The 27,267-nt window shown below is 40.1% G+C and overlaps 1 protein-coding gene across 5 annotated transcripts in view; it reads right to left on the bottom strand.

Annotated features, from left to right (window-relative positions):
- Positions 1 to 27,267, bottom strand: part of CREB5 (cAMP responsive element binding protein 5) — a 257,670-nt gene that overhangs the window by 204,746 nt on the left and 25,657 nt on the right. For 3 of the 5 annotated variants that reach the window (XM_063153664.1, XM_063153647.1, XM_063153657.1), the window contains 2 exons: positions 9,738 to 9,809; positions 6,454 to 6,547 (listed from right to left, as the gene is read on the bottom strand). The exons of 1 other annotated variant lie outside the window; for it this stretch is intronic. In XM_063153664.1, coding sequence (XP_063009734.1) covers positions 6,454 to 6,547; positions 9,738 to 9,791 — 148 coding nt within the window. In that variant the 5' untranslated portion in view covers positions 9,792 to 9,809. The remainder of the gene's footprint in view (positions 1 to 6,453; positions 6,548 to 9,737; positions 9,810 to 27,267) is intronic. One more of the 5 variants, XM_063153673.1, reaches the window with a different exon arrangement.

Below are 27,267 nucleotides of genomic sequence, written 5' to 3'. Positions count from 1 at the left end.
CAAATAAGCAAGGTATCAATTTTATGGCCAAAATGAGAAACTATGGCTTCATAAAGAAGCAGATGCCACTGCTTTCACTAGAATCAAAAATTCTGGGTTTCTTCAGAGTTGCTTGTGCCCAGAATGGACCAAAAAAAAAAAAAGGTATCACATTGAAGTAAATCCATTTTAACAGTCAAAAAAAGCAAGCCAGAGCAAGAATGTAACTTCAAATGCACAAAGGCCTCAATGTCTTCCTTTCTCCACTCATGCTGAAAATCTGTCTTCTGCACTACAAGATAACCAATGTTGTTACCTACAATTGAACTTTCCAATTAACTGTTTAGTTATCTCAAAAGATCAAAACTGATAATGACACTGTTTACACCACGTACATATTGAGATGGCGATCTTATTTTATTACCTCAGTCTCCCCATACTGCTCCTGTAGTTGCTATGTTCCAGAAATCAGACTGGCAGGAATTCACATCAAGATTTGTGTTAAAACAGACAGCCCCTCATTTCTCCCAAGTGAGGAAGTGCCGCCAACCAGCCAGCCTAAGCTCCATCCACAGACCTCCTGGAAGTCAGCTCAGCCACATGTAAAACCAGACCTGCCTTCCTAGTTCTAATACTTCAGCCTCCAACATTCACAGGAACCAGAAAGCCACAAAACCTCTGTCTTTGTGAGGGCAGAACTGATACAGATCCAGACTTTAAAATGTTGAGACTTTGTGTAGCAAAGTAGTTACACTGCACATACACTGCACTCATTGGTCTCAGCATTTCAAGGCTCCCAAGTCTTATGAGCTTGATTTGCTCCTGAGCAACCAACCATTTTGTCTCTGCTAAACACCAGCTCTCCTTCAGGATGTGGGCAAATTAGTAGAAGAAATCACTCTCAACACCACAGAAATTCTCTTACCTAGATTAGACAAGCCTTTATGTTTTAATTGGGAGGAGTATCACAAGGGACACCCTAGCATAAGCTACAAAATCAGGTCTCCCAGAATTAATAAAATATTCCTAATTCTCAGCACTTAAAAATGCATTAATAGTTCCAACAGCTTGTGCCTGACCTCATTGTTCCCTGTTGGTACAAACAAAGCTTTTGTTGCTATCACCAGCGCCCACAACTATTGCAGACTCACTGAGAACAGGGCCCTGATTTGTTGCACTTCAGCAACGAACGAGCCAGACCCATCTGGACCAAAACTCAGACAGAGCCAGCACCACTCAGCATTCCTGCTGAGGACACACGTTATGCAGGAAGCTGCTCTGCAGGCACGCTGCTGCTCACGCACCCAGGGCTCTAATATTAGTCACAAACTGTATTTTGTATTGGCAGCTTGGGATACAGGATTATCTGGGTTAGCCCAAGATACTGATCAGCTATCCCAACGTTCAACAGGTAAAAATTTTTCCATCCTCAACTAGTTCCATCCTCTAGAACTAGTTTACTGTCCTTTGAGGCATCTACCTCTAGCCATCTGTCACTTCATAGGTAAACCTGTCATCTGATAATTGTTTAGGAACATTTTTCTATCTCAACTTCATCAACAGCCTAAATACAGATTCAGACTAGGCAATCAAAATATTGTTCAGCCTGTTACTCAGGGAAATAATCAGCCTCTCTGATGACACAGCCATGACCAGGAAGGCTGCAAAAAATGTCAAGTTTAAATAAGCCTCAAAAAAGTAAATGGACAATATGTAAGCCCCAGAGCAAGCCCAAATGATCCCAAGTTAACCTACTATATCTTACAGGAAGGGATTTCAGATGCACTCAGCAATTACATTCAGGCCAGACTTTCACATACTGTGTATATTTTGGTTGCTGACTTTTCAATACCTGTCCTCAATGTCTGAAGTGATACCTGATTTTTCAGACTCATAAAAAAGATATGTGTAGTAAGGCAGTGGGGAACTTGAAGTCTTCAAAAAAGTCAAAAGGTTCCGTTTTGTACTCACAACGTTTGGCAATAGATGGGGGTTTCTTTGTTGTTGTTCATTTAGGGGAGTGGGGATTGAAATAATAGAAAGGACACTCAGTCTCAATACATTGCTTTCAAAACAACAGCTAAGGAAATACAACATTAGCTTGCTATACAGAAACTTGCTTGATTCATCCAGAATGTGTTTTGTAAAATTACCTTGAATTCCTGATTTTCATCCCTCAAAACACAAAAGGAAACTTTAAAGCATGCTACCAGTTTAAAAAAGCCCTGGAAAACCAAAGGACACTTATTTGAAACAAGCTTTCATTTTGAGAAGAAAAAAAAATTAATTCTCATTTGGTGAAAGATACCTAACAGCCAAGCTGCAAAGTGTGTAACTTGATTCTTCATTTTTCTTTCAAAAAAAAAATTTGTTTAGTCTGATGTGCAATAATAATAGACACTTGGCTTGTTCAGCTGTGGGCTCTGTTGAAGTTATACACTTACCCGTGTTGTGCTTTCATACAAGGATAACAAAGTCAGAGTAATGGGGCTAGCACAGAAATTTGAAGGGCTGCCCATCAAGCAGCCACAAAGACAGAGGAATGTCCTGAGAAGTTCAGAAAGGTTTCTTCATTGATCTCACAGGTTTCCACCCAAGTGCACTGAGGAGTTCAACATCATAACACAACAACCAGGTGGAGAAAGAGGAGAGGAAGAAGAAGTGCACCCAAACATAGGTGGTGAAACTGCTCCCACCCAGATGAGGGCTACCAGGAAATTTACTGCCTAAAAATTAGTATGTACTCTTTAAAGCACTGGTTGAACTTTCCTGGAGGGATAAACATATTGGGTACAACCAATTTTTAAAGTCTTCTGGTCACTCTGAAACTGACCAGTAAATGTAAGAAAATGTTTCCTTTCATTTTTGATAAAGCAAGGGGCACAGAAGCAAACAAGAAAACAAACTACACTATGAGTCCTCATACCCAGTCATTTTGCACACCTCAAAATTCATTCCTAGATAAACCTCTCTGTGTAAACTACAAGGAGGGAAAAATTAAGGCAACCAAGAGTGATGTAAATTACCTCACTGGCACAGGCATTACTTGGGAAAAGGAATACCTTTGCACTACCTTTATCACAGGCACTTCTTCCATCTAGAGAAAAATGTTTCTACCTCCACAGCGGGCTTTACCACCAAAACTCTAGAGGATTTGTTTTTATTAAATAGAATGAGGAAGGAAAAAAAGTTTCTATGTAGATAATCCCCAGCTCCCAAAGTTCAGTCCCACAGGGCTTTTATTATTTCCCTGGAGGAAGCAATCTATTCTACAGGCATTAATATTTTGGTGTTTAAACACAAAAGCTTTGTCACACAACACAATGTAGAGTTTGAAAGCAATGCAAACACTGTTGACTCTCTACAACAGCAAAGAGCTGATATCTGTTTCAGTCAATTTAACTATAAAGTTGCCTGCAATGGCGACTAGCATGCAAAACTTACATAAGATATCCTGTGTTATCTCAAACAGCTCTTTTTTAGCTGGAAAGATGGAAATGGAAAACACCAATTACTCCCTATCCATATTCTTAACAAGACTTTCTAACAAACAAAAATAAAATACATACAACAAAGAGGAACAAATAACATTAATTCTAAAAGACCGAATTGCATTGTCAAGTTGTGCAACAAAACTATCACTTGCATTTTAGTGCAATGATTCTAGTGGATTTTCCTTACATTTATACAGTCAGAGAACAGAAAGCAGTTCCGTGTACATGGGTGTCTGGAGTTTCTGAATTGGTTCAAGAGATTGGTTGAACAGATTTAATATAACTTGTTCTTCTTAAGCCAGCATGAAAACAATGGCAGAAAACATAGTGAAGCTAGTCGATAGCTTGGAAGCTCTGGAAAGGCATACCTGATAAACCAGCACAGCACCAATTGCTGCAATCAGGTCATGCACCATTGTTTATTAGACACTGACCCAATCTACATAACAACATATAACTTCACATATAGCATAATCTTACCTCTCCCTTAGAAGCTTATATTTCAGATCCAAACACAGATTTCACACAAAAAACAAGTTTCTTCTTCCCAAGTCATATTTTGCTTAGTTTCTAAGATGTCTTTTACAAAACCAACAGTTTCAGTGCCTACTTGCAGGAACAGTTTATAGAAAACATGTTTAATGTGTGTTAAATATTACTGATATTATAGTGAACCCAGACTGTGGAATAAGCTACCTCTGTAAACAGGGTAAATAATTCTAATGTCTACTGAAAGCATAAAATGTGTTATTTTTCATTACTAATTATTATTAATAAATGGATCATACACAACAAATTAAAATATACTATACAACATACAGGAAAAAAAATAGGAAGTCTGACTTCTAGGCAGCTTAGGAGAAAGAGGAGGGGGGAAAACTAACACTGCACCTGGCTTGTTACAGGGCAATTGCTGCTGCAATTCTTTGAACCTACTGATGACAGGAACATTTTTTTTAAAAAGTCACATAAGCAAAAATGCAAAAACAAGGAAGACATGAAGACAAATGTCTAAGAAAAAAGTATGTCTCTTTTCCCCATTTATCATTAATTTTTCATTCTGAAATCTAAGAATAAAACATCTTAAACTTCAAGGTATTTGGATTTCCCCAGGGTTTCAGTGGGTAATGAAACAACTATTTTTCAATGTCTTCCTGCAAAGAGTAGATGATCTATGATGCTTCCTGAGTAAGGACTGCAAAATGCCAAACAAATTCAGCAAACAAACACAAAAAGAGGAATCAATAAACCAGCAGAACCAATTTGCCAGGGCATTATGGTCAGGAACATTGGCCACAGTCTTTGGGAACACGTGTGTCTTTTTACTCTTTCACTACTACACAGGATCATCATAAACAAACCTCAAAGAATACATCCCTTAGAAGCAATCTCGGAGTCTTTCTGGCCAGAAAATTCCACATTAGTATGTACAGTTGGCTAACTGCAGGTTTAGGGGGCCCAGTACCAGTGGTGGTGCTGGAAGACAGACTTTGTTTTTGCTTAGGAAGGCAACCCATTGCAAGGAGCAGGATGGCTAAATCGCAGGAGTTACCAAACACAAATGGAGCTACTCTGCTCAGGGGATTCCTGATGACAGAATAGATTCCTTAGAAACTGCACTCGAACAAAAGTCTTGCCAAACAGAAAGTTTTAACAAAAGCCAGCACTTGCACAGGGTGAATGTGCCCACAGCACAGATGTCTTCGAGCAGTTTCACTGCCAAAGGACACAGCCAAATGCAAAAGCAGCTTTTCCTCATTTGTGCTTGCAAACACAGGATTCTGTGGGCATAGCTGGCACTCAGGCACTTTACAAGACCTAGTCTTCAAAATGCTGTGTACTGTTTCTTTCTAAACTTAGTCCTCTATGGGATTTTAAAATGAAAAGCAAAATTAATTCTTTTTGGGAAAAAGGCTGTCTAACTTTTCATTGGTGCCCAAAGTGCCAACAAAAAAAAAAAAAAACCCAAACAAAAAAAGACCTAAATATTTGCAAGCCATTGTTACTTCATTATGATTTTCATAAAAATGGAAACAGTTTAACCAGAAAATAGTTAGTCTGCTGGAGTCCCCTTAATAAATATACATTTGCATTTGAAATGGCACAATTTATCTTGAAGAAGCCCATTGCAAAAGACAAATATCAAACACTGCTGAACACCCACACACATATTTGCATCACAGAGGGGGTTTTCTACCATTACTTTGAAACCTGAAAACGTCTAGAGATACTATTCTAAATAGTCCACTACTACAGCCCAAAGAATAAACAATAGGAAAGGGACTAGGAGAGGAAAGTAAAATGAAGGGCTAGCTTCACTTTACCCAACACTGGCTGAAGGCAAGCAAGACATTGATATGTGGTTACACAGAGAAGAGAACAGAAAGACTACATAAGAAGTATACTACTCAAGAAATTATAGGGTGCAATTGTACCAAATAGCTCTGTTTATGAAGGGGGAAGGGCAGAGAGAGATGGGAAAGAGCACTGGATATCACCCACTTGCTCACCATTCAGGTTATGGCTACTTACAGGGGGCACTTCCTGAGTCACCACACAGGTGGCTCACACACTGTGGCCTCTTCCAGGTGCTGAAGGGAGTCTGTCCAGCCTAAATAGCAATTCCTCCAGCAATAGCACAAATGCACTTCATTAACACTCTCACTGCTGGGCTCCCAAGTGCCACACACTTAAGTGCCTGTATTTCACTGGAAATCAATGATAGAGCTGCCAGCATGCCTGAGGTTCAGCGATTTCTTTCCCTCTCACGGCAAACTTGTACGAAGGCAGAAGAATGGCAACTGTCTTTTTATTCAAATATATGCATTCTAGCTCAATCCACCTATCCTTGTTATTTAATTGGAGCTGGGGCTTTTTAAAACCAATCTTGGAGTCATTTTGCCAGTAGCTTTCCAATAGGAGTCATGCTTTCAACATCATCTGAATAGTTATCTCGACTCTTAAATTCATGTCTTCTTACCTGATAACATATTATCTGTTTTTATTGAAGGAAACTTCAAAGTCATTTCATGTTTGTGCCTGTGAATCATCAGATGATCCTCTGTTGGAAAACGCTGTCAGGCAAACACAGAAAGTGAGAGAGGAAGAGAGAAAAAAAAAGAAAAAAAGAAGAATTTAATCCTCTAATAAACTTTTGGCATTGGACAGAATTTCAAAAATGAGAGACAGAAAGAAATTTATCCAGCTAGAAATGTGTCCAAATGGCACAGGAAACAGAATATTTGAAAATACAAGTGAGTATGAGTAACAAATAGCTGTACTTGATTTAGAAACACATTTGCTGCCGTGCTCTCTGGGGTGACAAACCATAAGGTGTCGTGCAACTGCCTGGAAAAAATTACAGTCCAAATTTTGGATTCTAAGGGTCTCAGACACCCTCTGCAGCTACCACAGCCTCACAAGTCACCACGTGCCTGAGCATCTGCAATAGCTGCTGTTCTGTATGCTCTTAGCCCACGGCAAATGCTAAGTAATGAGGCAAATCTTAAATCACTTTACTGGATTTTTCTGCTTTTGTGTCTTTCTGCAACATGTATCTGATGAACAGCTATAAAAATAACTAAATAAGCCAGCTTTTTTTCTATCCAAAAGTATTCAGGCAAAACACATCTTTAATTTTGAAAATATCTGATACTTTGACTTGATTTGAAGTGGCAATTAAATGGTGCACAGTTTTATAGCACCTAGTTATGACCCTTTATGATACTAAATCAAATTATTCTCCTTTGTCAAGCAGAGAAGGTGGAGAGATGTTTTTTGTAAGAAACTAATCAGTGTGCTAAGTTTGTTCTACAATCTGATTACAGTCTTATACAAGAAATAACTTCTTTGGAACAAAACAAAGAAACTACAAGCTTGAATAAACGCTCAAGCACTTGCACATTTGGGCTCAAACAGCAGAATGGTTCTGAGAAGTTTCCTTCACCAGAATGTGCATACACAGATCTTTGCTACTGAGAGGTTTCGACTGGGCTATTTCAGGACTACCAAAAGCCAAAAGTAGTATCACCAAGGCTTGAGGAAAAAAAAAAATAAACTAAAAGCAGCTCTTTAAAGCAACAGGTACATAGGAGACAAAAAACAATGGCAACAACAGAGCTAAAGGGACCTAATGGTTTCAACACAGTATACTCTTGGCTAAGTGACTTTGCTTGTGGCTAAAGTATAAATAATTGCCATATGTTACACCTTCTGAGAATCTCTCTCAACCCATAGACAAAGCAGCATAAATAATGGAATTGAATTCTCTGAGGGAAAAAAGGAAAAAAAAATTGGAAAAGAAAGAAATCCCAAAGCAAAGACCTTTTTCTCACTGTGAAATCCTGGTTCAGTGCTTACTCATCTGGAAGAAATGCAGCATTGGGAATTTATGTTAAGAAAAAGGGGAATATCTGCGAAAGACTTTGCTCAATGAAATCATGAAGGGGGTGAAAAAAACCCCACATTTATTTCTCCTGAAAATGGATTTTCCTTCATGGATGCCGCGGTCTCTCTTAATGATGAAATCAGCCAGCTTAAACAGGGTGTGAGGCAAGAGAGGAGAAACTGTTCCTCCAGCCCAGACTTCTCTGTCTTTTCTCTAAGTCTACTTTCTTCTTTGTGCAGAAGGTTGACTCCATCAGTCTCAGCACACATCTGCAGGGGCCAAGAGAGAAGCCCCAGCCAGCTTAGCTGGACAGCAGCTCTGCATTAGGCACTTGTGTCAAGTCCTCATTTATTACAAACAGGGGTCATGTTGGGGAATGGGAAGTAAAATGTTTTTTTAAGATGGAATTTACATCTACATTGTTCATCTTTCCAAACTGTAACAGCATGGAACTAAAGTTGCTCTCTGAACACCTAAAAGAGCTTGTCTGGATCAGCTTCTCCTCCACTGAGGAAACTAATTAAGAGTTGACAAGAAAACACTCAAGTCCACTGATTTCAGTGGAATTTAGTTTCATCAAAAAGGTAAATAAACATCACAATTAAACTCAGATACTTCTATTCTACCTCTGTGACAGAATGGTGAAAGTTTAACTCTGCATGTGGAAATCTAAAGGAACATATTCTCAGCCTGAGGGATAACCCAAAAGATGCACTCTTCCTCCCATGGAAAAACTCCCACTTAGTGAAACAGCAAAGCCTCTCAGCCAGTTATTAAGTGGACTGAAGGCTTCTGCCTCTCCTTATTTCAGCTCTTAGCAAAATCAACACCTACATTTCATTAACAGCCACCCACCCCTCTTCCAGAAGAACCTGAAGAGTTGTAAATATCTTACCCAGCTGAAAACTCCCAACACACAGCTGAAAAAGGGAAAGGTTCACTAAATAAGAGAGGAGGACTCTGGAAAATAGGTAAGCTGTATCATGTGTCATGGATGCACACAGGAAGCCCATGGCAAAAGCCCAAAAGATGACCTTGTCTAAAGATTTTACTCACAAACTCTTGTTACTAAAACAAATTAGGGTCAGAAGTGCCCCACATGGAACTTCCCTCATCACTGCATGTGGGGGAACTTCCCTCACCACTGCAAAATCACTGAAAAAACCACACACACCCCAGTTCAAATCTCAGCAGGTAAATCCTTGTCACTTCAGGAGTTTTTTTTAAGCTCATTAAACATCTAATGTTACAAGTCAGGTTTTGCCCTTGGAGACATAAGGCAGAGCACCAGTCAAAAGGACAGGAATCCCAAATGCACACCCTGGGGAAAAATTTATATACAGGCTGCATTTTCCACAGAAAATATTTAGTAGGAAGATGTCTTAAAAGCTAAAAATAAATAAATAAATAAAAATCAGCTAATAAGATATCGCTGTATATAACTATTTAAAATAGAAAGAAAACCGCAGGAGGGTTAGGGCGTTCTAACAGCAACACAGTATATTCCATCATACATCTCAGCAGAAGACAGATAAATGTGTCCTGCCTAATGTGTCCTCTCTTGCTAGTCCCTAAAGGAATCTGCAATACATGTCTTGAAACATGAGGCTTTGGGATGAGAAAAGTCAGAGAAGCAGCTTGAGGAGCACTTGTACCATCTCACTTTTGACTGGCTGCTGTATTTGCTTGAAATATTTCCCAATAGTGTCTTGTGGGAAAAGAGAGAATTGAGGGGAAGCAGGTCTTAAAAAAAAACCCACACAAAAAACCCCTGACACACATATTATTATTAGACATGTGTTAATATATCAGGAGGCATTATACAAGCCAGAGCTAGTGCTGAGGACTCAATTAATATCACCGCTGACTCCACTCACCTGTGAGCAGCCTGGGGCACTGCAGACAAAAGGCCTCTCCTGCTCCAAGTTCATCTTTGATTCCTCATAAATCTACATGTTAAAAGGGGAAGGGGGAAAGAAAGGGAACCTATGAATATATACGTTCTAAACTTCACACATGCATGCAACATACAGAAATGGCAGTTTGTGCTTTTATTTCAAACTCCACATACACATCAGAACAAAGTTTTCACACTCAGAGTACTAATTTTGCTAATATTCAGCAGGCTCTCTAGAGTCTAAGTTCTTATTGCTCCTTCCTGAGCATCAATTTACTGTTAAGAAAGAAATAAAGTTCAGCTTTCACAACATAAATCTGCCTCAAAAAATAGCATATGTTCAGTGTTGTTATTAGATAAGACCGTGTCTTCTCAGAAATATCTTGAATTAAAGGTTTTTACCTTTCCTCCTTCAGTTCCTGCTGAACAACATTAAAACCAGACGTCTAGGTTACTTCTGAGAAAAAGCCCACTTTTTGAAGTTCTGCATCCATACTGTCTGATATTAATAACTTAAATACATTACATCCATGCTCTCCATGCACACAAGGTAACTGTGCATCCCCATCCTTTAAAAGGTCAACTAGAGCCTCAGGAGCTTCAGCAGTGAAGTTTTTGTCTCAGTCCTGTAACCTTGAACTAAACCCTGGGGGAAAGTTCCCAAGTCTTAAATAAAGGCAAAGTGTGAATGAAGTTATGCACCTGAATTTGAGTCAATACTAGAGCAGTGTCCCTGAGCAAAATAAAATTAATTTTTAGTAAAATTCTAGGGAGTAAAAGAAGTAAGTCATTTATTTGGGAAATGCTTTCAGCCTGTTGGAACAACTGCTTTTACCAGCTAGAATGTAGTGGCTGAACCATCTGAAAGTAGATTACTTATGTTTAGAGATTCCCTGAAATCCCTTAAAACAACCTCACCACAGCCTCTTTTAGAAAAATACCTGGGTGATGATTGGGTAATTTTTTTCATGACCCAAAGAGAAATATCTTGGTGAAGAAGCAGAATTTGATTTTATGACTGCAAAAACCTGCAGAGGGACAGGTGGTAAAATTGCTCAAACCCAATGAATTTTTTTCAAACTACAGTTTATTTTTCCTGTCATCAGGAGTATCTTTAGCATGCTTACAGTTGAGAGAACAATTCACCATTAACCTGTACATCAGCCAGACCCATACTTGCAGCAATTATTTTCACTGGATGATAACATTTTCTTTTTAATTAAACTTCATTCTGGTGGACATTAGCCTGACAGTATATATTCCTAATTGTGACATAAAAAACTCCACTCTGTCTGACTCTACTGACTCCTAGAAGCAGAATCCAAAAGTGAAGGATTTCTACTTTCATTTGCCCTTCAACCTCCACAAGGACACTTCTCCCAAAAGTTGATAATAAGCATCAAATGTTCTTCCTGATATGGGCTTCTCTACCAACATCTGGCCTGAGACAAATGATTTATGATACAATAAAGTGTCAAGAAAGACCCTAACTCAGGCATAACTTATGTATCCACACAAGGCTAGAACTGAAATAACTAAAATTGTACCTAATTTACTCCTTTAAGATTATTCATATCCTGTTTTGATTTAACTTACATCTATGTTAAACTGAAATAGGATACTCATAATCAGAAATGAAAGAGTATATTCGCATACTAAAATAACTTAAGGTGTTAAATTACTTCTAATTTCAGTTATTTCAGTTCCAGACTGTGCATAGACAAGCTCTTCAGAGATGAAGCCATAAAAATACTCTGAATTACACTATCCTGTCTGAAAGAAACAAGCAGCAGAGAGATAACTGACTAGAAAAACAAACCCCCGCAAAAAACAAAACCAGAACCTCCAGCTAAGTTAGATTTTTAAATCCACCTCTATTTATGGGATGTGACCCCAGGCATGTTGTATTTCCTAAAGACAACTTTTTCCTTTACACAGAAAGAAAAGAAAAAAAAGGAAGCTGCGCATGGATAATGAAAGGCTTTATTTAATATCTCAATTGCTCCTGCAACTGTAGCACTGCCAGAGATTTCTGTTACCCCCTTTTTCCCCTCCTCAGGGGACAGTGACAACAGCATTTTCAATAGCAAAACAACAGATGAGACTCAGTTTAAGAAAACAAGATAGTTACAATTCTGGTCCCAAGCGTCCAAGTGAATTTCAAAACATTACCAGGAATTATTTGGAGTTTGATTTCTTATTGAGTATTGCAAGTCTAAGACTTCCCTCCCCACCCTGAGTTTGACCTTTAGTCCCTGAATCCATCAGTGCATGCTCTTATAACAATTAAATTATTCTCAAGGTTATCTAGTAGATATGCATGGACTAAGCAGCAGAATAACACACTAGATGAGGACTAGAATCCTGAGTGCATGGATCAGCTCCAGGAAATCAACTATAAGAAGACATGGACTTGTTGTTTGCTCTGAGTACCTGGAAAAGGCATCAGATTCAACATCAAATTGTTTTTCCCAAATGTTTAAGCAACTGCTTATTTCCATAAGAATCATTCTTTGCAGACACTAAACATAAAAGGAGCAATAATCCAGAATGGCTGTATCACCTGCACTCCAAGTGCTGTCTAGCAGAACTTGGCCTGTACAACATGTTACCAGGTGGTACAGTGCCCTCAAGACAAATTACACCATGCAGAATTGGTGTTTGCATGTGGTGCAATCACTGCAGTTGAGGCTGTGGTGCCACTGACTCTCTTACAACAGTAAATGAGTGGAAGAAGCTGCCTGCTGCCTACACTTTTTGGAAGTGTCTGGTGCTTGGTTATCATATGGCAGTAATTTCAGCATTGTGCTTGAATGTTGACCAGAAACAAGCAGCTGAAATTCTGGGCTGTGAGTTGAACCATGCCTCAATCCCACTAAACTCCGCAAAAGCCGCAGATGCACCGGCACCACCGTGCCTCAGCCCAGGTTTGCACAGGATGGGGGCTCTCAGCAGCAGAGCTGCTCTGGCTGTGCACAGCACGGCTTGCATGGCACCCTTCTCTGGATGCAGGCTGGCATCTCCCATCCTTCACCCGGACAGCTGCACACAGCCTCTGGCACACACTTCTCCTCACGTGTGTTCCTGGGCCACACAATCCACGTCTTCTTTTTCCACACTGTGTGCAGGTGAAGGAAGGAAATAACACAACCAATGGCAACCCACTTCACCTAATAAAAATATATCACAGCAGCCTTTCCATCTAAATTAAGGTGCTTATTAGCCTTTGGGATCTTAAAAATTCAAGTTACACTCATGCAACTCTTGTAGTACTACTAATAACCACTGCAATTAATGCACATGAAGAATATCAGACAAATCTATGATGACTGTAAAGTTAAAAAATTGCTCCAGTCTGAATTTTTTGCTTCTGTTATCAATAGCTTAATTTATTGCAACTTTGTGACTTTTTTGAAGCAACAGTCAAGGATTATAAATAAAAGCGAACACCATTATTGATATGTCAGCATTAGTTCTGATATTATTAACAATAGCCATGAGTGTATAATCCAGCAGAAAAGGGGGCTGAATTTTAATAGACATGTTAACAACATCTGTCAGCATTTATTGCCCTATTGTGACCATGTAAAGAGCCTTATTGGCAGAATGTGTAAGTGAGGAAATCTGCTATGCCGTTGTAGCCTGCCATTGTCCTGAAATATCCCTTTACTCAGGAGAAGTTAAGGTACTCTAATTATAAAAAGAAATAAATAAAAATACAAGAGAAAGGCTTCTCCAGCCTATGGCAAATGGTAGAGAAACAAGTAAGTTCTGCAGCAAGCCAAGATTTTTTTTCTTGATTTTTGCATGAGTCTTCTAAAAAGTTTTTTTTATAATTAATAAAACTGAAGCCCACAGTGAGGAATGCAAGAACATAACAAATTAAAAAAAAGCAAACAGAAGAAACTAAACCACTCTCAGAACACAGCAACAAACTACATCTCCTCTCAGCAGCAGGCAGAGGGAAGCACCCCATGTTCTCAGGCTCCTCAAGGAGATTTTGCAGCGCCCCAGGATCATCTTTTCTGAACCAGAAAAACTTTTCTTATATCTAAGATCAAGAAAGCATGCTCCTTTCTGTCTCTCTCTCCCTCTTTTTAAACTCAGCAGTAATCTTACTGCCATACTGGTAAAAACATCAAGCAGGCTTGTTTCCTGTTTCAATGTTATTCTTGAAGTAGGCTGCAGTAAGAATCTGATTTTCATTGGGCTATTATTATTTGCAGCTGCGTGACCTTTTTAACCCTCTTTTAAAAGTGACATTTCAGCCTTCAACCTCAAGCTGTCTAAATGTTGCAGGGTTTTCAGGCCTCTGATTAACAGAGGAAAAAGAACCGATGGGGAGGTGTACACTACAATGTGTCTAATGCAGGTCAGTGCACCCATCCTGCCATTTGCACAAGTGAGTAATTACACTCTTATAAGCAACCTGTTTGTTGAAATTAATCACCTGGGTTCATGCTTGCAAGACAGGTTTCTTCAGGCTGCTGTGACCAAGGTCACTAAGATTTCCAAATACAGGTACACAGCACACGGTCTCCAGCGCTAACAGAGCTATGCAGAGACATGAGCAACAAATGAAGCATCGCCTGTTTTTTAGGGTCACGGGCACAATGTTTAAAAAGTGAGAGGAGATATTGCAACAAGGAGACATGGTCATACTGCACTTGTGAATAGCAAAGAACCCCCAAGTGTGTATGCAGCATTTTAAATTGCTAGTCATGGCTATTCAATACTGTGCTATTTATAGATAATTAGAGCGGTATTAGAAATGCTATTAAGACTTGTTGGTTTTGGAAGTGTAATACACGCAGGGTTAATGCCCATGGTTGTTCCCAATGCATACTTGCTTGAGCAAAGCCAATTTGAAGCAGCATTGTGCTGGAACGGTGCACGGTGGTTTTTCTCAGCATGAACTTTTCAGTGGAAGTGCTTGTTTTCTGAGCTAGCATCACGCTTTCCACATGCAGGCATACAGGCTCATTATCACAGCCCTGCCTGCTTCAGCTGCTACAACGAAGGGTCTGTCAGCATTTCCATTAGAAACCCCCTGGTTTCAGGATTAAAGCATTTTCAAATGGTTCTGGATGTTGGAAAGCAATTTGTGTCTGGAGTCCCCAAGAAGGACTTTAATACGATGCACATTTGAGCTGGGGCTTGAGCCCTTGCTGGTGCTCCAGTGAAGTTTTTGGGATTGCATTTATGACATTTATGTGTGGAAAAACACTCAGCTTGGTCCTTTACTCATTTATTTTAAAAGAAGAGAGGCCCATAAATCTTCAGGCAGAGCCGAGTGCTCTCAAAAAGCAGTTGATGTGTGAATTGCCTCAACAGCAAGCAGCCTTCCTTCAGTCCTTTCCCCGTGCCTGGCATCTGTGAAGTCACTAGCCACTGGCACCCTCCAGGATCATTTGCAAAAAGAGTATCAAAAAGATTATTTTTCATGCTTCAGAACACCCTAGTTCTTTCTAAATGGCCACATGGTTTATTTATTGCCTGCCTGAACAAAACCCAGTGCTGGGAAGGCTCCCCAGCAGCCGTAAGGTTTTGTCCCTTCTCTCTCTTACAGGTACATGCATTTACCTTCAAATCAGCCAAGTTGGGTCCCCTAACTCAGCATTTGTCCACTAAAACCCACTGTTTCTGTTATCAAAAAAAGCCAAGTAGCTGCTTCCCGACTTTCCTCTGCTTATGCAGAGCTGCAGAGCTGCTTTCTTCTCAAGAAAGAGCATAACTGGGGATAACTAAAATAATATGGGGCAAATATAGCATATTTCAAAATAGAACAAGAATTAATGTTGGAAAACTCCAGAATTAAGGAGGGGGGGAAATACAGGGAGAAAGAACCACAAGGGAACTGGAGGCAAGAAGACCCCAGTGGAAATGGAAAAAAGAAAGACAGTGGAAGGACTGCAAACCACTGAGGACTGGGCTGAGGAAGAGGAGTGGAGTAAAAGGATACCTCTGAAAAAGGAACTCAAAATAGAAAGCAGATGACCTACTGCCTTCCCACGTAGCAGCAGTGTGAGAGCCCAGCACTGTGTATCACCCATGCAAGTACTTGGTAGAGGGCACAGTTTGTCCTCTGCACTGGATGATCAGTCTCTCTAGTCTAGTGGAAATGCACGAGTCTAAAAAAATTACATTCCTTGGACTCCCCATTTCAGTAAAGGAAACCCATCACGGATTCACTTGCTATAGTGCAAATGGATTTGCTGTTTTACAGAAATGGCTGCGGAATTACTAAGCACAGGCCACAGAAGACAAAAATGGAAATAATAGGAGAACAGAGGTGAAAAGTGAAAATACCAAAAAAAAAATAAAATAAAATAAAAAAAAAACTAGCCTGTTTGAAAACAGTTCATGAAAGTTATCTCAGCATAGAAATATTCTATAGGAGAAATAAGATCTTTATAGGGCAAGATGGCTATTACTTCAACTCTGGAAAAACACTTTGAGGAATAACGTGATTATTTTGCACTCTGTGATTGGCCAAACAGGGCCAGCCTAACCTGGAAATGGCCCAGGCTTGTAGTTCTGCAACTGTCCCCCACTGATGGCATTTGCAGAATAACCCTAATACCTGCTGTCCCTGGTAACAAGTCTGAAACCACATGAGAGACCAGACTGGAACCTTGCTGACAGCACCGAGGTTGGCTTAACAGAACAGGCAGCAGCACAGGCTGTGCCAAGGTAAGGAAAAGGCTCTATTAAACAACAGCTTTTCACACACCAACAGAGCACTTCTCCATTTTACCTACATGCAATATTTCTGCTTTCCTCTGCTGGAAATTCAACCTACTTAAGTAAAATCAGTATCTGTGTCTGTGGACTTAACAAAGGTTAGGGAGAACATCAAGTGTCCATGGATAGTCAAACAGCATCTGAATGTCAAGTTTATCTCAACATGAACAAATAACGAACAAATACTGTCATTGTCCTGTATCATCAGACATTTAACTGAAGTGCTCATGTCAGAAGATTAAGTTAGACATGAGGGTCTTGAAAGGGAGGGAAGGAAGAAAGGAAGGATGGAGGAAAAAAAGGAGAGGGGAAGAGGAGGAAAAGAGGGGGGGAAATGGGGAAAAGCAGAAGAAGGAAGGGGAAGAAGTGACAGAAGGGAGAAAAAGGAAGGGAGGAAATGGGAAGAAAGGGAGGAAAGGGAAGAAAGAGGAAAGGGAGGAAAAGGAGGAAAGGGAATAAAGGGAGGAAAGGGAAGAGAGGGAGGAAAGGGAGGGAAGGATGGGCTATGTTAGAGCCAGATTGAAAGCGTCAAGTGCTTTAAATGGTGTGCTACAAAAGGACTCTGCACTATTTTAAAAGCTTTTACACTGAGGCTTCTTTTACCGGATGCATTGTGATAATACAGTGTATAATATAATGTTCCAGATGTACATGGTGACAATATAGTCCTTATTTAGGTCACTGTCCATCTCCCAAATTGTTCTGCAGAACTGCAAAACAACTGCAGTAACACAAGTGGCAGGAATCTTGCTTCAAGAGACCACCACTAATATCCAGCATTTTAAAGGAAAAACATTTTTGCTCTGTTCTTTATGAGCAAGTCTCGGCTTCTCCCTGTACGTGACAGAGTCCCTTGGGGCAAAGCATGTGCACAAAGAAGTTAAAACCACCATTAACTGAAATCAATATTTACTACCAAACTCTTGAAAGATTTAAAGGAGAAGATGCATGCAGAGAACGCCATTCCAGGTTCATACAGTCATTACTAACATGGATCTGACAGCACCCACTCTCCCTCACTACCAATTTTTAGTGGATTACACACTTAAATACACTTCAGTGTGATATTTGATTAATTACAAAGTTGCTAATAATATAATAATGGTCTGCTTAGAACTGCATTTAGTTATTTTTCAGGCAAAGGGAAAGAAAACAACAGAAAATTCTTAGCCTGTGAGAAAGTCTGCCCCAATTCTCATTAACTTTCAAAAGGTTACCAATATTAAGTGAGGTGAGTAGTCTGTCTTCTACAAATCTCTTCACAAACACAGCCCCATTCCCAGAGCTGTGGCAGTCACTGTGCTTCACGTCCATGGTTCCTATGCCAAGAGGATTATCGTGGGTGTATGAAAGAAAAACAATGAGGCTTCAGATCAGCTTCACAAGTTAAGATGGTTCACCATGCCTATTGCTATGAAACAACAAAAAAAAACCTACTTCAAGGAAAAAAAACATGCATTATGCACTGGAGAAGATCTCCAGGAAGCCTGCAAGGGGCAGAAAAGGCAACTGCAACTGTGGTGAGAGATGAAGCCCACGAAGCAGAGGGTGTCAATGATGAACTCCCAGTAACATCTGGCAAATAACCTAATCTTTTGGGACTTTCCAATGCTGGCAGATAAGCGTGTTGTCTGTCCCTTCAAAGGCTGACCTCATTTCTATCCTTGGGTTAATGGCATGCAAAGCTCTGTGCTACACTTACTTTTTCACTCTTCCCCCTGACCCAAAGAGTTATTATTAAACACCAAACAACTCTGCCTATTGTTGTAGTTTGCATACAATTTAATTAAGAGTTCTCCCTCCAGGAATAATATTGACTGAAGGTTTTTGTAGGGGTGTTTTGGTTTTTAAGTGTACTGTAACTGCAGTATGCTAATTGCTTTGGTTTATGATACACAAATAGATAAAAGAATTCACCTAACTTGCATGCAAATAAACACTTGGATTTCCAAAGGGAAGGAAGGAAGAAAAAAAAAAAGAAAGCATTAAAGATATCCTGGGGGAAACAACAACACAAGGCTGCTTAGCTGACTTTAATACCAGAAGCAGTTAGGGGCTTTAACACAAGCTTTGAAAATTCTGCCAGCCCAAATTTTCCTTCCATATTTTATTATATAAAATAATGCCTAAAACAGAACTCTGAAAACAAGCTTTAACATTTTATGAATAAAACTCTGTAATTCTGTAGGTTTTAAATAATTTTAAACCAGGACCAGTCTCACTTTTTACTCTTTTTTTTTATATAGTTAAAATACAAGACAGTTTAAGATTTTCATTACACAGAAAAATGAGGCTATTAATAAACCAGCTACAAGCCATTAATTATTAACTTTCACCAATTTTTAATTGCCATTTTTAAATAATTTTTTTTTAGTTGGGAAACTTCTCTCTCTGCAAAATGACCAAAAAAAAACCATCCTAAATCAAACCTTCAGTGTTCACTTTTCCTAGCTATAAGATAAAATCCTCTGGGGCAACAAATCTCTGCTGAGAGCACTAGCAGCCCACAGGTCCCCTCAGGCAGTACTCAGCACTAGAGAGTTTTAGACACTAAAAACTGAAAACTGTTCTTTTCAGCCCTGACAAATCAAGGGCAGGGTGATTTGCAACGCTTTAAACATTGTGTGTGTGAAGTTGCTCACATCCTCAAATACACACACTTCATCTTCAGACACGTCTCTCACCAGTCCTATAACTAGTTTTACTAACAGCAGTGAAACAACCTATTTTCAGTAAGTTTTATTTGGATTCAGGCTTGTCCATATGTTTTTAGGAAATCAAATATGGAATCATCTTGCTGTTGAAATACCTTCATAAGAATAAGAGGGTCTGGGTTCTGAGACTGGGAGTTAAAAAGCTGCTTCCAAATCATCCATTGCATTGAATAAACACAGTGTATTTAGACTTTGAAAGGGCAGAACACAAATAAAGCAGTAAGCAAGTGTTTGCTTGAACTAATAACCCAGGAAAAAAAATACACTCAAAGAAGCTGTGGACATTACAACAAGACTTTATATTTTCATAGACTCATATAATATTTTGAGTCAAAAAGTACATCTAAAGGTCATCTAGGGCAACCCCCTGCAATAAAGTAGGGACATCTACTAGAACAGTGCCCTCCAACCTGGCCTTGAATATTTCCAGGGATGGGACATTCACCACCTCTCTGGGCAACCTGTTCCAGTATTTAATCATTCTCATTGTAAAAAAATTCTTCCTTATACCTACTCTAGATTGATCCTCCTTCAGTTTAAAACCACTAACCCTTGTCCTATTGCAACAGCCCCTGCTAAAAAGGTTGTCCCCATAAGTTGTGGTCCACTTACACCTTACAACCACCTCTTTATGGAAGTTGTTTGTGAGACTGGAGTCTTCCAGCTTATTAAATGAGTTAGAACTATGAACTAGAAAAATAATTCACAATAGTTAATGAAAGCTTTTTGGGGGAGGCAGGGCAGGTATTTTAGGCTCAGTCTTCTAGAGTACCTGAGGCACCATCAGCAGTCACAGGACGCTGTCCCATGCAGGTATCACAACAAACAGTGCTGTGCTGCAGGAACAGCTGCTCCCAGAGCTCTGAAGTCAGGCATTACCAAGGCCCAGCACCAAAAACACCAGGAGCAGCAAGCAATGCCCTGGGCTGACAGGCTCAGCAGAGCAGCCCCTGTTTCCCTGACATGACACAGGATGGTGGCAGAGTCCCTGACAGCACCTCCTTGGGAGGGAGAGAAGGCTGAGGGTCATCTGCCCCAGCAGTTCAGGTACCTGACTTGGGAAGGGAACAGAGTGGCCCACAAACTGCCTGGCAGTCATCCAAAACAAAACAAAAAGCCCAGACCATTTTGTGCTGCTCCCCCGCCCTCCTGCAGACCCCCCAGCCAGGCTCTGGCTGCCTGCTCTGCCCTGGATGTGTCCACAACCCTTGGGTCAAGATTCTCAACCATTAAAGGTCTGGACCCAGGAGAGGGGCTAACTTTGATGGGAAGCCAACACAGGTCTTCAAAGGCTTTTCTGCAAATATATGCTTTCTTTGAGCACAAAAGTGGTGATCCCTCTCCTCGGGCAAGAACACTCCAGAAGCACTCCTGAGGGTTGGAGGTGCTCCTCCAGTCCCCAGCACTAACAATGTTCTGCAAATACACTTGCTGCATGTGAGACAAACAAGTCTGCCTCCCTCTCCATACCCAAAAGAGCAACTCAAACACCAGCCCCTCAGAGGAGCTCTGGGATAAGCAGAGACATGCCAATGCCCATGGCTGGGGCTGCTCTGGCTGCTTTGTTCCCTGGCTGGGGAGGTGGGATGGATCCTGTCCTGACACCCTGAGACCCCCGTGATGCCTGACACAGAGCTTTTCTGGTGGTCTCCACTGGAGAGCAGAAGCACAGCCCACAGCACTTGTGGGGATGCTGCTCAGCTGCTGTTCCCTTGGGAGCACTCCACAGCTTATACACAGCCTGTGTATTCTGCCTAGTCAGACCTCTAGCCCTGCCTCAAGGAATGAGAGATTTGGGATTCAGAAGGGACATAAATGCAGCTATTGCTCCACTGACACTTGACAAGAAGAGGACATCTGACATGGGCTGCCACCCTGTCCTCAACTAACACAGCAACTGCAAAGCCAACTGCTACCAGTGGTTGGGCACAGGGATGAGTCTGCCTTCCAGAACTAGCTGGAACAGAACCCCTCATTGGCAAATGTCCATCAGACTATGGGAGACCCTCCCAGGAGCCGAGAGAGAGTTCTGCACCCCAGGAGTGGCCGTGCTTGTCTGTGTGCACAGACATGCAAGTCTGTGGGGAAGGTGAGAGTGTGCAAAGGGACCTTTCCTTTCCTCCTATAGGGGTGCAATATCAGTCAGCAATATGAGTCTCCTCAGCAATGTAAGTCTCCACAACCCTTCTCAGAAGACTGCTGTATCACTTTTTAAAAATCAGCCTTTCTGCTCCGTGGATTATTGCCTCAGTGAAGGAGGCAGCATATCAAAATGAAGCAACTCCTAATTAGTGACTAGCCACAAATTTCTGGCAGTAACCAATTCATAACTACAAACAGGAACCTTAGAAACTGGCACATATGAAAAAATTACTACTTTTCCTAAGAAGGAGGCAACGTGAGGGGTAATTCTCTGTAGGCTGTACATTCACAACCTGTGAACTACTCACAGCAACTTACAACGCACTGCAAGTGTAAAGTGGTGAAATTCAAACATCTCTAAAAACCACAGATTTGTAACTTGTGCTTATGTAAATACACAGCTTTCAAGCCTCAGCCATCCTGGCCATAGCTCTTCTGGGAAAAAGGAAAAAATCTTGGCTAAGCTTTTCAAGAGCAAGCAGTGATACTGAGAGCCTCCAGTTTTTATGTGTCCAATCAGAAATACTTTAAAAGGCTTCATTTTCAACTCCTGCTGCACACACCCTCTTCCAATTATATCCCTTTAGGGAATATTTATCTTTGAAAGTAAGCAAATAAGGGAAAATCAGACACATACACATAATTTTGTTCATTCTTCTCAGTAGTCTCTCTAACACGAAGATGTAATACCGTGCCAAAATTATAGACAAGAGGCTAAAGAACACACTTTTAAAGACTGATTTTAATTCTTTTTAGCAGAGCTGAAAGGTGCTTGCAATCACAACTAACTGCAAGAAGTTTTAAATCTATTTTATCTGTAGTTTCATCTAGAAGATTCTAGCTTACATGAGCTATCCCAAGTCATGCAAAGTTGGTAGCAAAGTCAGGAAATAAATACATATATATTTATAGTTACAATGTGCTGATTAACTACAAGATCATTATTTTGGGAATGGACTGCATAGACTGATCTGGCTTTTTACATTTTTAATTAATATAATTTATCTCATTTTGAGCTAGGGTGCAGAGTTATGACTAACGAATACTTTGTATGAGAACTTAAAATAGAATTTTAAAAAAACTTAAAAAGCTGTTTCAACATATAATTGCCTCAGTTTCTAAAAAGAGAATTTAATATATAAAATTATGTTGTGAAGGTCTAGCAAGTATATGAATGCATAATTCCTTTTCCCTTCCTTGCAAGAACAGAAGATCACTGAGATTTGTACCAGCACAGTGAAAAGCATAGCTTTATTTTGAAAGCAATCCAAATGTAAGCATTCACACCCTAATAATATAGATAGTATAATCCATTACACAAAAAAAACCCCTAAAATACAAAGAGCACACAGATTCACTAAGCTTACTGCTGTCTACATGGCTGTAAAGCAAACATGCTACAGATGTCTTCTGCCAACTGACCAACTGCCCAGATCTATGTACACTTGTACAACTTGTACACTTGTACAACTGCCCACATCTAAGTACCTATGTTATATAATCAGAAAATAAAGGCATAATTGAGGTGGCAGTGTCCCAGCAAAGGCAGATTTCACAGGGTAGCAGGATCTGACTGCCTCCAATAAAGGGATTACAAATGCAGGCTTCAGTATTGCGAAAGGCAGTGCACTTTTTGAAAGACACTTTGATCCTAAGCACTTGACAGATCTTCTCAGTATATCATCTGCCTCCAATCAGTCACCTGAGGAGTCAGGAGTTTTCTCAGAAAGCCATATTACTGCAGGATACTCCTTTCCAAGTGTTTGCTAATGATATGAAGGCCATTAAGTCTATATACTCTAGTTGTCATAATCTTGTGTGACATCTCATCCAATATTTTCATAGGTAAGGCTAAGTTTTCTTCACAGAGAGAGCTATTTTTATGGACAGCTACAGATACTGACTAATACTTCTGCATTTATCAATGCCACAAATAGCTTTTTGAATATTAATGCTGCTAGAATTTCTTTCAAGACAGTAAGTGGCAATTATAAATAGATGCTATTATCTTCCCATGTGTCAAAACAGGCAAAATAAAGTTTAACACACATTTTGTTTGGATCATCCAAATAATATGATTCTTTGCATAATTCTGAAGAATAAGAAATATTTGGGGAGCATTAAGAACAAACAGGATTGTCATGAATCTCCTTCCCAGCACTACCATCCATCTCCTCTTACAGACTTGTACGCTACACTTGCCCCCTTCTCCTTCATATTCTCCTTTCTCAAGAACTGCCTTGGTCTGAAATGAAGAAACCTCTGATCCTGGATCTTCATTTTGCACTTACATATATAACAGTTTATTTTATACAGTTTTATATTACATCATAGCATGCATTTGCCTGCAGCACACAGTGCATGATGAACTTTTGTTGTTACAGTGTTTAAAGAAAATAAGCTCCATCTCCAAGGCACTTTGATACTATGCTAATACAACTCTTGTTTCCTTGGCTGGGCTGCAGACCCAAAAAGTTATCTCCTTTATGCAGACAATGGTAAAAAAAGAAGGAGCAAAATATCTCTACTCATGTATGAACATCTGGGCTAACTAACCAATCTAAAATACAAGGGTCTCTTCTGGTATCACTTCACAAATAACAAAAAACATATGTGGAGATACAGGCTGCATCTTCTACTTGAAGTTAACCTGAAAAAATTCCACTGAGTGTTATCTGAGCTCTAACAAACATAAAAGAACAAAGATCAATACATTGAAAGCTTATTTCATTTCAATCAATTGTTTGTGAGAAGTATTCACAGGTTGTCTTGCTTCCAGCACTAATGCTTAGCTCTTTAAGTAGACTCTACATTTTTCTCTATAGATTTCAATCTTAGGTACAAGAACTGAAATTAATCACTTTGGCAAGTAAGTGTCAGAGTAAAGAAAAAAAATGTCTGTCATTTTGGTCCCTAACACTAACAAGAAACTAAAGAAAAGTAGTTAATTTGTTTATGAAAGTATCTGATGGCTTCTTTTCTTAATGTCTTTCTCAGGCAATCTCATTCCCGTTCTCACATTTTCCTACTGAAAAAGAAAAGTGAAAAGAAACTGAAACCACAGTGAAAAAATATTTGGGAGAAGATGTTTTTTCACAAAGGAAAATATTGGAATTTTTTGGGTTTCATGCTCAGTGCTGTTTTTAGGGAATTTTACAGTTCCAGGTCAGCTCTTCAGTTCACACACATGATGCGACTGACAATGAAATCCATTTTGCAGGAGTTGAGAGAACAACATTAGTGAGGCCACCAAAACTTCCAACCAGAGAACATGGGAGTCAAACTGTCCAACCTCATTTCAAGAGAGGTCAAGTTCATTTCACTACTGAATATGACTCCATATTTGGGAAGCAAGGAGGAGAAAGCAAAAAAAACAAGACTACATATATGCCGGGAAAGACACTTTCTTGCCTTCATCCCTTCTCACAAAGCCTGTATAGCTTGTGCTTTTTGATGGAAGGCTGTAATTGTGTGATAAAACACTTTTGGTAAAACAATTATTTCTAATTTAAATCAAATCCATTTTGAAGGCTTTACCAGAACAGTTCTGCCTGCAGATCTACCATAACAGAGTCTGGTTAGCAAGACCAGTTCAGGCACTCAATAATAAAGCACGGACGTGCAAACACATACCCACTATGGACAGATTTTACAGTAACTTTTAAAGCAGCATGGCTATAATATTGCAAGGCTACTCATTTTGGTGTGTGAAAATCCCTTTGGTGTTTTCCAGTTAATAAGGATGAAAGGAGGGGGAAAAAAAAATGAACAGAACATGGGAAAAAATTATAGGGCTGCATAGGCAGCCTCGAAGGAACACGGATTGAACAACCTTTGAAGTACCCAATTCTAAAATGAGATCATATGAGAATATTTTCAAGCAATAAAAGTGAAGCCTCAGAAACAAGTGTAAGTTACAGCCTGAAGTGCTTTATCACAGCTCCATGAACCTTCTTCCATAAACCCTAGTTCTTATGAAAGTTCATTTACTTAAAGTAAAAATTGAACTGACTGTGGGGGAATGAAGGGGCAGGAGGGATCTATAGTTTCCCAGAGGTGTGTTGATAAATAAGGCCTGCATCTCATGACATCAAAGTCATTACAGAAGAGCTGTCTCCTGCCAGGCTGCAAGGAGGCATTTTCCACTTAGGGATAAGAACAAATACAAGTGTCTTTATGTGCTTCTTCAACAAAACTCCTGCCCTCTGGAGAGCAAAACCTTCAACTTAATAACATGCCTACAGGTATGCAAAATCTACCGGGGCCCCAAAAAGTTATGCCTGGGCTAATGCTGTGCCACACAAAATACCCAAAGCTGACTCTGAGGGAATGTGGCTGTTTACACAGCACAGTGCAGAGCTGGGCAGAGATAACCAGCTCACATTGTGGAAGTAATATCAGCACAACAGTGCTCTTGAGCTAAGCAGCCACGTCTTTGGTGAAGTTAAACACAAAATCAGCTGATGGGGATATGCCCCTTCCAGACAGAACTCTGCCCACCCCACCCATCTGAGAGGTTTCTGGTTGGTATGACACACACATAATCATTTTGGCTTTACACTTCCTCAGCATCTCCACGTCAGTCAGTCATTCCAGACCTCCTCCACAGTAAACAGAGAAACAGGCACATGAGCACTATCCACTTGATACAGACATCTCCACTAGGAAGAGAGGAATCATGAGCTGGAATTGCCAATTTCTCACTACTAGCTTTGAAAGAAGACCAAAGGATTAACTCAGGCACCACACAGATGCCAGTCAGAAAAACAAACTTCCACACCCAGTGTTGCCCCAGATGTCTGAGCTAGAGTAATGCCGGCTGCCTGTCTGAAGAGTGCTATTCATATTCCTAAAGTACTGATAAAGGAGAAAGTCATGGGTTCAGAAACTGTTCGAGAAAGGTCACTTCTTTCGCAACTGGATCGAGTTTTGCTGTCACCAGAGCAGATGGCTGGCTCCAATCTCCTCACTCCATCCAAGTGACACCACCTGGCCATGGGCCTGGCTGGAATCAGCAAGGGGAAGTGCCCTACACCATCCCACATGAAAGGAATGTTTCCCCTCTCACGGTGACCTCCCTAAGGACACCAGAACCCTCCAGCTGAGAGGTGCAGATCCTCCTCAGGTGGAAAAAGACCGTGATGCCGGACCCAAAGCAAGGTGTGGCATCTCATGCTATGGGGCAAATCCAGCGCAAAGCATGTCTAAGACACTGAAAACAAGTAATGTTTTCTCATCCTTCTTTCCCCAAAGTACATCTGTGCTCAGATAACAGGTATGCAAGAGATAGAAATTGAGCTTGTATGCTATTGCATACAGAAGTTACTTTTAAATAGATTTAAATGATAATCATATCAAGATAGCTTGTGATGGGAACTGTAACAAATTCAAAACCTAATTTCTGTTTTCACCCTCATGATTTGGCTGACACCAAGTTCTTCTTTAGGACCCAAATTTTGTATCCTATACAGGCAGCTATTTGTTAAGTAAAGTAACCCACAGAAGCACTGGGAAGAAATATAGCTAGGCAGCAGGAGGAGAGCAATTGTTCAGCTCAGAGACTTGCTCGGAGCCATTTAGAAATCTTTTCTGATTTTACAAATGAGAGAAGAAGTACAGATTTAAAAATTATACAAATGCTGAACCATTTGTTTTGGGAGATTTAGCAAAATGAGGCCTTTAAATTCAATTCTTCAAGTTATAAAAGATTCCATCCGGGGCAGTTGTTACAGTAGGTTGACCTCATCCTCTAAGGCAACTTTCCCTCTCTATTCCTAAGCCCTGTAACACCCTGCAAGCCCCAAGGGCACCCCTGCAGCAATCTTTGCAGAAAGAAAGACAGAGAGAGAAAGTTGTCCTTGGATTTATTTAGCGAGAAAGAGGCCAAATCTGGGACAGGGAAAAAGGTTT

The sequence above is a fragment of the Melospiza melodia genome, chromosome 1 (genome assembly GCF_035770615.1).
Source record: "Melospiza melodia melodia isolate bMelMel2 chromosome 1, bMelMel2.pri, whole genome shotgun sequence".
Lineage (NCBI taxonomy): Eukaryota > Metazoa > Chordata > Aves > Passeriformes > Passerellidae > Melospiza > Melospiza melodia.
The sequence above is the reverse complement of the archived record's forward strand: the minus strand, read 5'-3'. Positions and strand labels throughout refer to the sequence as shown.